General features: G+C 47.4%; 1 protein-coding gene across 1 annotated transcript; it reads left to right on the top strand.

The window, feature by feature from the left end:
• Positions 1-879: 879 nt before the first annotated feature.
• Positions 880-9,483, top strand: LOC140492679 (uncharacterized). The gene is made up of 2 exons (XM_072591712.1): positions 880-1,650; positions 6,757-9,483. Exon 2 carries the CDS (start codon positions 7,089-7,091, stop codon positions 9,057-9,059), a length of 1,971 nt encoding a protein of 656 aa, XP_072447813.1. The 5' UTR covers positions 880-1,650; positions 6,757-7,088; the 3' UTR covers positions 9,060-9,483.
• Positions 9,484-11,797: the final 2,314 nt, after the last annotated feature.

Raw genomic sequence — 11,797 nt, 5'->3', positions numbered from 1 at the left:
TTAATAAGCTTTGCTCCTGAATTACATCCAGCGACATTCCTACATTCATACATTGTCCTAATCATGAAGTAATCTCCGAGACAAGAGCAATTTTGTGATTGAAATATTTGTAATTGGAAAAGTGGGCAAAAGAGAGCTTGAAACATTAAGTCTGAATTTCACCAACGTGCAGACAATGGTTTGTTCAGCAACAATACTGACATAGAGATGAAGATTGGGAATATTCGGAACTGGGAGTGGACAGGTTTAATGACAGAGAGAACACGAGACATAAATCAGTTCAGGGCAAAAAGGGATCTCGAGGTTGTGCACCGTTTTGTTCTCAGATGTTTGTGAGGGAGTAGTCTGCAATTCATAGTAATGAATGGAGACTGCAATTGAAACTGATGACAACAGTTTCTTTCTCTGACAAATATAGATAACAGAAATTGCAACGAAGTTCAAACTTGTTTATGGGATTAATGAATGGACAGAGATAGAGAACACCAACAATAGCGAGAACGAATTAGTAGCACACTCTCCACCCCGCCCAGAATAATCATCAGTACACCTGATATCCGATATGGTAGAAATTCCCAATAGGGGGAAATCTTGAAAAGACTCAAGGAAAACCTCTCAATCGTTGTAATGTTCCAATTCGCTCTTCTCCGATTCAGATCTATGCAGCTATTGATCTCTGCTACTGTTGGAGCTGTTACTATAGTGGGATAGCGCACTGAATGAAGCTCTTACTAATAGGAGAGGGAAACCCTCCAGTGACACAGTTGCATTGCACGGAGACTGACATCAATCACAGTCAGAGCAATACAGCTTTCAATACAGCACATTCGTTGACAATATATCTGGACTGGACTATGTAGGGGGTAGTGTAATTTTTAAACGGTTAGCTGCCTTTTAGTCTTTTCTACCTCATAGTAAACACAAGCAGACACTCGAAACTGTTGCCGGACCTCCCCCACGTTTATATGAATGAAACAGTTGTAACAGCTTTCCTCGATAGTTGAGAGGCCGCCCTTAACCACAGTTGTACAACATCATCCATATAAGGGAAGAACGGGAAGCTCAAACACTGATTGGCCAAGTGAATGATAAAAGAATCCCAGGCACCAGAACCCAAAAAAGGAAAACAGTGCGGAATCCGAGCACTCGTTGGTCAAGGCAGCAGGAGTAAACCCAGCCCACATATACATGTATATAATGTGTGGAGATTACTATGCTTGTGTGTGTGTACCTTTGGGAACAGCACCCGACTTTGCAAAGTTGAATGAAAAGTTTTGGACAGACTCCTCCGTGTCTTTGTTCCTGGGAAGGGAAATGAAAAGTGCCGTAGATGGGGCTGGATAGCTACCTATCTCGCACAATTGGGGGCTCCTCCGGGATGAAATAATTATTGCCGGGGGGGGGCAGTCTCTTCGGCTCACGGATCAAGCCTGATTACAACAAAGACGCGTCTAGTATATATTTATACTTCTCACTGATCGGCTTGGTCCGTTGGCCGTCGGCCAAGGGACGATGTGACCCGGCTCATTTAAAAATAATTTTGAATCCTGGAAAAGGAACACACGGACGAGTGCTGGGACGACCGGTTAGTGACTATACACGGGGGTACACACATTAAAAAAGGCCAGACAACTCCGTGCACGGATCAAGGTAAGAGATTCTTTTGTTCTTCCTTGTTGGCCGCGTGGTTTTGACGGTCATCTGTGAAAACGCTTTGGGCGTTTAAGACCAGGACTGAAGATAAACCACGGGAAGTTGTGGTTTTGACGGTCATCTGTGAAAACGCTTTGGGCGTTTAAGACCAGGACTGAAGATAAACCACGGGAAATTGTGGTTTTGACGGTCATCTGTGAAAACGCTTTGGGCGTTTAAGACCAGGACCGAAGATAAACCATGGGAAATCAGACTTCTAGATCTACTAAGGAAAAGTCAGGGAAGACTGCAAATGGGAAAGAAATACCCCCCGATAGTCCATTAGGTCGGAAGTTAAGTCTATGGACGGACAGTAGTAGAACGAAGGACTTAAAGAAAGAGACCATGATAAAATATTGTTGTTTTATATGGACCAAAGAACCTATCCGCGCCCCCTCGGTAGTTTGGCCCGAGTATGGGTCTGATGAAGACTGGGTGTGTCAAATCCTAAATGTATATGTTAACAGAAAACAACCGTTTGACCCAGAGGAGAGCAAATATGCCGCCGCCTGGTTGGCGGGAGACGGCGAGAGTCCCACGCGTCTCTATCCTCTGACTCCCCAAACAGACCCGAGGAAGCCCCAGAAGTCTTGGGACATCCTCACCGACGGTTTGCCACCGTCTTCCCCGCCCCCATATATACCACCCGCGCACGACCAGGCGTCCAGCGCGGACCTCCCTCCTGCGATGGATAATTCCGAGTCCCAGCAGGCTACGACCAGTGAGGAAGGGACTGCTGGGGGGGGTACAGGAGGGGGCACAGAACTCACCCCAGGCACTAGGAAATCAGTCCGACTCGAGATGCGGAGAGGTCGAGAAGAGGGATTGAGAGCTGGGAGGAGTGATAATATTGAACAGCTGAACCCCTTACGAGAGGTGCCGTTTGGGAACGAACGGACCGGGTTTGTAGTACAACCTTTAAATTCTGGGGATATCCGGCATCTCCGTAATGAACTACCCCGTCTACTGGACGACCCCGTCAGTGTGGGAATACAACTGGACCAATTTCTGGGGCCCAGTATATACACATGGGCTGAACTGCAGGCCATGATGAGAATACTATTTAATTACGATGAAATTGTTATGATCCGGAATAGTGCAATGGCCATTTGGGATAGGGAGCATCAGGACGGCCCTCAGCGTGGAGAGCAGAAGTACCCCTTAGAGGACCCCCGGTGGGATCATAACGACGCGGGGGGAAGGGCCAATATGACAGACCTCAGAAGCCTTATAATCAGGGGGATCCAAACCTGCGTGCCCAAACAGCGGAATTTAGCAAAAGCATTTGAAGTTGGACAGAAAAAGGATGAATCCCCGAGTGAGTTTTTAGACCGTTTGCGGGAGTCCATGCGAAAGTATTCAGGTTTAGACCCCGATGGGGAAATAGGCAAGAGCATGCTTAAGGTGCACTTTGTGACTAAGTCATGGCCTGACATTCAGAAGAAATTACAGAAAGTGGAGGATTGGGCTGAAAAGGATGTTGCAGAATTATTACGGGAAGCACAGAAGGTGTACGTTCAGAGGGATGTAATAAGGGAGAAACATAAGACAAAAATGATGGTGGCAGCCGTACGGGAAGCTTGTAAGTCCACCGGAATGGGGGAGGGAGATTCTGGGGTGGAAAGAGGAACGTCGAAGAAAAGTTGGAGAGGGAGAGAAGCGAGACGGGGCAGAAGTGAGAGAGGAGGATCTTATGGAATTGAGCGCCCTCAGAAGGCCGGATGTTACCATTGCGGGAAACTGGGACACTTCAAAAGGGATTGTCCCGAGTTTAAAAGGGAAAGAGAAGGGATGTATGAAATGGAGTGTGAACAAATGGATTAGGGAAGTCAGGGGAGGATCGGAACACGGGCCTACCAAGAACCCCTGGTAAATTTACGGGTGGGCCCATTTAGACAAGATGTTACCTTCTTAGTTGACACAGGCGCTGGCAGGTCCTCAATTCCCCTCCATCCGAGGGGGGTTGGCTTCCAAGCTAAAACATTAAACATTTCAGGAGTTAAGGGTGGGGTTTTTAGTGCGAGAATATTCGAACCACAACCCTTGCGGCTGGAGGAGGAGGAACTCCAGGTTGAACTCCTTCACCTCCCCCATCTTCCCTATGGGTTGTTGGGACGGGATTTGATAGTCCGTTTCGGATTGCGAATAGAAGTGGGAGAAGAGGAAGAATTAGCCGTTACCATGTCATACCTTAGTGAGTCCCGATTGACAGAGATAGACCCTAGGGTTTGGGTCGCCAAAGGGAACCGGGGGGGACTCGCAATTCGACCTGTGGAGGTAAAATTAAAGCCCCAGAGCCCCGACGTCAGAGTGCGCCAATACCCCATCTCTTGGGAAGGGAGGCAGGGCCTGAAGACAGTTATGGAAGACCTAATAAAAGATGGATTGGTAGAGCCCTGTATGTCACGATACAATTCCCCAATCCTGCCGGTCCGGAAGTCGGATGGGAGCTACCGAATGGTCCAAGACCTAAGGGAGGTAAATAAAATTGTCCAAGTACGGCACCCTGTGGTACCGAACCCATACACTATTCTGGGGCGAATTCCCCCGGACCACGGCTGGTTTAGTGTTATAGACTTAAAGGATGCCTTCTGGGCGTGTCCCCTGGACAAGGACAGTAGGGATCTTTTTGCTTTTGAATGGGAGGATCCTGATACTGGCAGAAAACAACAGTACAGGTGGACCGTACTCCCCCAAGGATTCACTGAGTCCCCGACTCTGTTCGGGCAGATTCTGGAACAATTATTGGAGGGACTAACCTTGTCCCCGTCCCTTAAGCTTATACAATACGTGGACGATCTCCTTTTATCCGGACCGGCGGAGGAGGACGTCCTACTTGGGACTAATGCCCTGTTAAATTACCTAGCTGAGAAGGGGTTAAGAGTGAGTCAGAAGAAGCTCCAATATGTTGAGAAAGAGGTTAAGTACCTGGGACACTTGATAAGCCAGGGACAGAAACGAATAAGTCCGGAAAGAGTGCGGGCAATAATCGAACTAGGCCTCCCAACGACCAAGAGGGAGTTGCGGAAGTTCTTGGGACTCTTAGGCTATTGTCGGTTATGGATAGACGACTATGCCCCCCTTACTAAAGACTTGTACCTAAAACTCATTGAGGAGGCACCCAACAGAATAAAATGGGAGGAGGAGGAGAAAAAATTAATTGAAATCCTAAAAGGAAAATTGATGGCCGCACCTGTTTTAAGCTTGCCGGATTTTAGTAAGACATTTCGCCTCTTTGTGAACTCCAGAAAGGGAACCGCTCTTGGAGTATTGACCCAGGACTGGGGGGGTAAAAGGAAGCCCGTGGCTTTCCTGTCAAAAATTCTGGATCCAGTCTCCCGAGGGTGGCCGGAGTGTGTCCAAGCGGTGGCAGCCACGGCAAAGCTGGTAGAGGAAAGCAGGAAGTTGACTTTTGGGGCCCCCTTGACAGTCACTACTCCCCACCAGGTTCGAACTATTCTGAATCAGAAGGCCGGGAGGTGGCTGACTGACTCGAGAATTCTGAAATATGAAGCCATATTGTTAGACCGAGAAGACCTCCGAATAGAAGTCGGGGGCTGCCAGAACCCGGCGGACTTCCTTTGGAAAGGGGAGGGCGAGGAGGAACTGGAACACTGCTGTTCAGACATAATAGAGTACCAGAGTAAAGTGAGGGAAGATCTGAGGGATACCCCCTTACATGCAGGTAGGCGGTGGTACATTGATGGGTCCTCTCGAGTGATAGATGGGAAGAGACACAACGGTTATGCAGTCATTAGTGAGACTGGTTGGGAATTAGTGGAAAGTGGACGGCTACCGAATGCCTGGTCCGCACAAACGTGCGAATTGTACGCCTTGCACCGAGCTCTGAGGAATTTAAAGGGAATAGCCGGGACAATCTACACTGACTCTAAGTATGCCTTTGGGGTAGTACACACCTTTGGGAAGATCTGGAAAGAAAGGGGAATGATAAATAGTAGAGGAAAGGAGTTGGTCCATGAGGAACTAGTAGCCATGATCTTGGAGGATTTGTTGCTGCCACAAGAGATTGCTGTAGTACATGTGAAAGGACACCAGAAAGACGATAAAATAGAGACCCTGGGGAATCAATTGGCAGATGAACAGGCAAAATTGGCTGGGATGGGGAAGGAAGTAATAAACTGCCTGGTAAGGATTCCACAGATATCCGAAATTACCGAAGTGCCCACGTTTACTGACAAAGAAGAAACTCTTCTCGCGTCTCTGGGGGGTACAAAGGATAGGGAAGGCAAGTGGACCTTACCCGATGGCCGCCAGCTACTAAATCGACCGTTGACGCGGGACATTATTGCCCGTTTACACCAAGGGGGTCACTGGGGCGCCCAGGCACTGTGTGATGCCTTCCTGCGCCGATATGCTCACCCTGGTCTGTACACGGTAGCCAAGCAGGTCACAGGAGATTGCATAACGTGTCGAAAGATTAACAAAAGGGGGCTGCGGCAGCATGCAAGACAAGGGGGTAGGAGTCCGGCCTATAGGCCGTTTGAGTATATCCAGGTAGATTACACTGAGCTCCCCCCCATAGGTCGACTGAAGTATCTATTAGTAGTGGTAGATCACCTGACAGGATGGGTGGAAGCTTTCCCCACTACCACGGCAACGGCAACTCAGGTTAGCAAGATTCTACTCGAGCAAATCATCCCACGATTTGGGCTACCCCGCGCTATTGACTCTGACCAGGGGAGCCACTTCACCTCGACCATCCTCCAGAATGTAGTGCAAGCAATGGGGATTGACTGGGATTTGCACACCCCCTGGCATCCCTCCTCCTCGGGCAAGGTCGAAAGAATGAACCAGACCATCAAAAAGCAGCTAACCAAGCTCACTAGTGAAATCGGCCTGCCTTGGACCAAATGCCTACCCCTTGCCCTGTTGCAAATTCGCACCCAGCCAAGGCGGGATTTGGGCGTCTCCCCTTTCGAAATGTTATTTGGCCTCCCGTTCCATGGGCCGAAGGGGGAACCTCCTGTATTTGAGTCTCGGGATATGTTTGTGCAAAAATATGTGGTGGCTCTGGGGTCTGCTCTATCTCGTTTACGCCAACAGGGACTTTTGGCACAGACGCCGCCCCTCGAGTTTGCGGTGCACACCGTCAAGCCGGGTCAGTGGGTCCTGATTAAAAGCTGGAAGCAACGTACCCTCGAACCAACTTGGGATGGTCCCTTCCTGGTACTTTTGACGACCGAAACGGCTGTCCGTACGGCCGAAAAGGGCTGGACACATTACACTCGAGTCAAGGGACCAGTGCCACAACCGACGGAGGACGAACGAACCTCTCTGACAAAGGCATCTAAGGAACAGAGACCCTGAGAACGAACTAATCGGACTTTGGCGAGTCTAAAGGAACTGTGCCCTCGGGCTACGGGTGTCGCGACAAAATGCGGTCAATCGTATTGTTAACTTGCTATGCCATTATCCTTGGGCTGGGTCTTTGTGTGCGTGTTACCCAATTTGGCCTCTGGTTAAAACAAGCAGAGGACCGTCAGTGGTTCACCATCTCCGTGCTTGCCAACCAATCAACACAGACACTTAGCTTAGACCTATGTGAGTTGGTGCCCTGTAGGACTAAAAGTCAACTGAATCAAACTAAGCAGAATCTAGAGAGAGAGAGGGGATTCCAGGGTCAGACGTTAGTATTACAATTGCATGGTAGGGAAGGCCTAAGTAGGCCTCCAGCCCCCGGGGTCCAGGCTATGGTGTCAGTTGTCCGTGATCCCATCACCCCTGGACGGGATTGTGGGCAGAATCAGTGCAATCCGCTCTATCTGACCATAAAGAACTTGGAAAAGAACGAGGCGAGACTTAATAGAACAATATTGGGTATTAGAGTTGAGGGCCAGGCAGGATGGGGGGGAAAGCAGCTGTGCTGTACGTATATCACGGTCATTGAAGCTGAGTCTGGGGGCTCATCCACCACTGATAAGCAGGAAAAGATTAGAATAATTGAGACAACGGATTTGGAAAAGACCTTTGAAATAGAAACGGGATACGGGGAGGCGAATGCCTGGATGGAATGGGTCAAATATACTGTGAGGAGCATAAAAAAGAGTGATTGCTACGCATGCACGAGTGCCCGCCCTAACCCTCAGGTGGTCCCATTCCCGCTGGGATGGGAGAAACACCCACGAGCCATGGACTGCATGATAAGGCTGTACCAGGACCGAGAGGCCTGGAACGACCCCACTTGTCGACCCTTGAGTTTGAAGTTTCCCCCCGTCAGGTCTGAGGGGGCGCCCCGCCCGCCATCATTCTCAGGGGTAACGGGTACGCACCAGGCCTGCGTCTCTCGGACGGGACTACAGTGGGACGACGATGTGGGGACATTTGACAAGTGCAGCGGATCAATCCGGCTGGTCAATGAAACTACCGGGGGCGGGAATTACTCCCACATTCATGTACCTAGGGCAGACCTCTGGTGGTACTGTGGTGGGAGGGTTCTGCGACCGACTCTGCCCCAAAAATGGACGGGCACTTGTGCGATCGTTCAATTGGCCATCCCATTCACCCTGGTATTCGAAAAACAAGAGCGACCCCGTTCTAGTGGAAGAACGGAGAGAGCTTTGGAGACCTCTTTCGATGATAACATATATTTAGATGCCATAGGGGTCCCCAGGGGTGTTCCTGACGAATACAAGGCTAGGAACCAGATAGCGGCGGGTTTTGAGTCGTCACTGTTCTGGTGGGTGACCATCAATAAGAATGTGGATTGGATTAATTATATTTACTACAATCAGCAGAGGTTCATTAATTATACCCGGGATGCAGTGAAAGGAATAGCAGAACAACTGGACGCCACTAGTAGGATGGCGTGGGAAAATAGGTTGGCCTTAGACATGATGTTGGCAGAGAAGGGGGGTGTTTGTGTCATGATAGGCACTCAGTGCTGCACTTTCATCCCAAACAACACAGCCCCTGATGGGTCCATCACCCGCGCCCTGGATGGACTCACCACATTGGCGGACGAACTGGCCGAAAACTCGGGCATTGACTCTGGCCTCACGGACTGGTTGGAAGCTTGGTTCGGTAAATGGACGGGGGTGGTCGTTCCCTTTCTTGTCTCATGTATAGTGGTGGCAGGGGTACTCACTGCCCTTGGGTGTTGCGTTATTCCCTGTGTCCGGGGATTAACTCAACGACTGATCGAAACCGCCCTTACTAAGAAAGATGTTCCCTATGGGCAGGTTGAACGAATAAATCTCGAGATGGAACAACGTGAATCCCTCTTGGGCGGGGGTAGTATTAGAGAAGGGCAGTTTGATGAACAAGCTCGGGAGTTATTAAATGCCCTGGAGAAGAAACTTACGGTTGAAAAATTACAGGCCGTAAGAAAAGACACGGGGGATTTGTAGGGGGTAGTGTAATTTTTAAACGGTTAGCTGCCTTTTAGTCTTTTCTACCTCATAGTAAACACAAGCAGACACTCGAAACTGTTGCCGGACCTCCCCCACGTTTATATGAATGAAACAGTTGTAACAGCTTTCCTCGATAGTTGAGAGGCCGCCCTTAACCACAGTTGTACAACATCATCCATATAAGGGAAGAACGGGAAGCTCAAACACTGATTGGCCAAGTGAATGATAAAAGAATCCCAGGCACCAGAACCCAAAAAAGGAAAACAGTGCGGAATCCGAGCACTCGTTGGTCAAGGCAGCAGGAGTAAACCCAGCCCACATATACATGTATATAATGTGTGGAGATTACTATGCTTGTGTGTGTGTACCTTTGGGAACAGCACCCGACTTTGCAAAGTTGAATGAAAAGTTTTGGACAGACTCCTCCGTGTCTTTGTTCCTGGGAAGGGAAATGAAAAGTGCCGTAGATGGGGCTGGATAGCTACCTATCTCGCACAACTACATGTTGACATTGCTGGCTATTGGTCACATCTCCCATTACCAATTGCTCGAGTGAAGTCAGTTGTGAGGGAGAATAAGAATATTTTCTTTTCGTAGGCTAAATGATCCTGCTCTGTTCTCCGTTTACTGTTCTATAACCATCTCTCCAAAAATCCCTCCAAACCACAAAAGAAACACAATCAGGGTGTTGTTACTGTGCTGATCTCTCCTACACGGGAACAAACGCTAGCGAACAGACTGTCACTGGACACAATTGCCCTGAACATAGACAGAAAGTGTGGACTTCTCCGAATGTTCCTCTCACTGCTCTAAAAAGGCAACTTTGGGACATCCAGGCAGAATATGGTTCAGACATTTATTTATATAAATTGACAGACTTCTAAATGCAGTTTTATTTGCTGTAAACCGTATTTTTAATGCATTTTGACCTCAGTCCAAAACCAAAAGTGATAATGACAATGAACGTATTCATTAAGACTTATGAATTAATGAGTCAGTTTCAAACGAACATGATATTGGCTGGGAGATAGGGCAGAATGGGGGCAGTGGCTGTGGAGACAGCAAGGGGAGTACAATGAGATTCCCCAGTCATCATCCCTCTTTCTGACAGACAGAAATAAATCTAATGCATAACAAGGAAACAGCCAACGTTTGGATGATGCAATGCTGAATGACAATGTGAACTAAAAGTATAATATTAAATGTGATAAAGCGAACTATTTTTCTTATACACACATTTAATTATTGGGAAAACAGATTGAGTAGGGTCACCGAATCTGATAAATTAATTTTGATTTATCTGCACAGATATTGCCAGACTTGCTGAGCGTGCCCTCTCAGTTCTGCTTCTCTTTTTGTTTGAGATTGATCATATTGTTCATATCTGCCAGGATAATTACAATTAAAAGCATACACTAATAACAAAATGTGACGGGCAATGGGGACAATACAGGAGACTAACAGTAGAGATATAGTCATTCCAAGCTAGAATAGACAATGGGCTATGTTTCCACCACTGTAAATAATTCTGTGATATGTAATGAAAGTCTTTGGAGAGGGGGTAGACAAGGTCGTTCAATGAAGGTCACAGAGTGCTCCATCATCAATAAACTATTCCTATTATCTCATGAAATTTCAGCTGCCTCTAAAATGTCTTTTCAAACAAAGTGCAGTTCCTGAAATTTACAGAATATTCAGAAAAATATTCTTTTCTCATTTGAATCTTAAAGAAGAAAGATATTTCGGTCGTAATACAGGTGTCACAAACACACCAACTATAACAGGAACAGGAAAGGACTACATTGTCCATATATTACCAAATTCAGCATGTAGCCCTGTCCAGAAACATAAATTATAGTGATACAAACATGAAATACAAACAGAAAATGGTGGAGAAATGGAACAGATGAGAAAGTATCTGCAGAGAGAAACAGAATTAACATATCGAATATGACGTGACACTGTTCTGAAAAAGTCATATTGGAATCAAATGTTAATTATGTGCATCTCTGTTCAGAGGGTGCCAGACCTGCTGAGTTTCCCTCCAGCTCTTTCAATTTCTTTTTCTTTCTGAACTGTGACAAATTGACTGATCTGAAAGATATAAGCAAAGCTGCTATCTCAATTGAATCTCGAGTAATTTGTAATGGACATTAAATGAGAAATTACAAAGTTCCTATGTTTGACAAGGCTCTAAGTATCGATGACGTATTGCATTGTGAGACAAAAACATTGCGAGACATTGTTGAAATAAAAACGAAGTTGCTGACAATCGCCTGCAGCATCTGTGCCGAGAAATCAGAATTAACGTTTCCGGTTCGGTGGCCCTTCCTCAGAACGGATGGGAGCCCTGAAAATGTTGGTTTATATATATAGCAGAGGCTGAATAGCTGTTAATGGAGATAGTTAGAAGCTAACAAAAGGGGGTGAGTAATGGAAGGCGATGTGAGAACTAGGCCTGGTATATGGGTAGGGACAAGGACATTGCGGAGTTCAGTCGCTAAAATTATTGAACATTATTTTGAGTCTGAAGAGCTGCAGGGTCCATCTGCAGAAAATGAGGTGTTGTTCTTCCAACTTGCGTTGAAATGTCCTGGAAGACTGCAGCAAGCCTGCCACAGAGATATTGGCCAGGGAGCAGGATGGTGTATTAAGCTGTTCGGCAACTGGAAACTCAGGGTCTTTTGCATAGGTACAACTTGGATATTGGTCACATCTCCAATCACCAATCTACC

Source organism: Chiloscyllium punctatum, chromosome 21, assembly GCF_047496795.1.
Source record: "Chiloscyllium punctatum isolate Juve2018m chromosome 21, sChiPun1.3, whole genome shotgun sequence".
Taxonomy (NCBI): Eukaryota; Metazoa; Chordata; class Chondrichthyes; order Orectolobiformes; family Hemiscylliidae; genus Chiloscyllium; species Chiloscyllium punctatum.
The sequence above is the reverse complement of the archived record's forward strand: the minus strand, read 5'-3'. Positions and strand labels throughout refer to the sequence as shown.

Bases quoted from the DNA above. Each gene is read 5' to 3' on its own strand.
- LOC140492679 (XM_072591712.1), top strand. From the start codon at position 7,089: ATGCGGTCAATCGTATTGTTAACTTGCTATGCCATTATCCTTGGGCTG.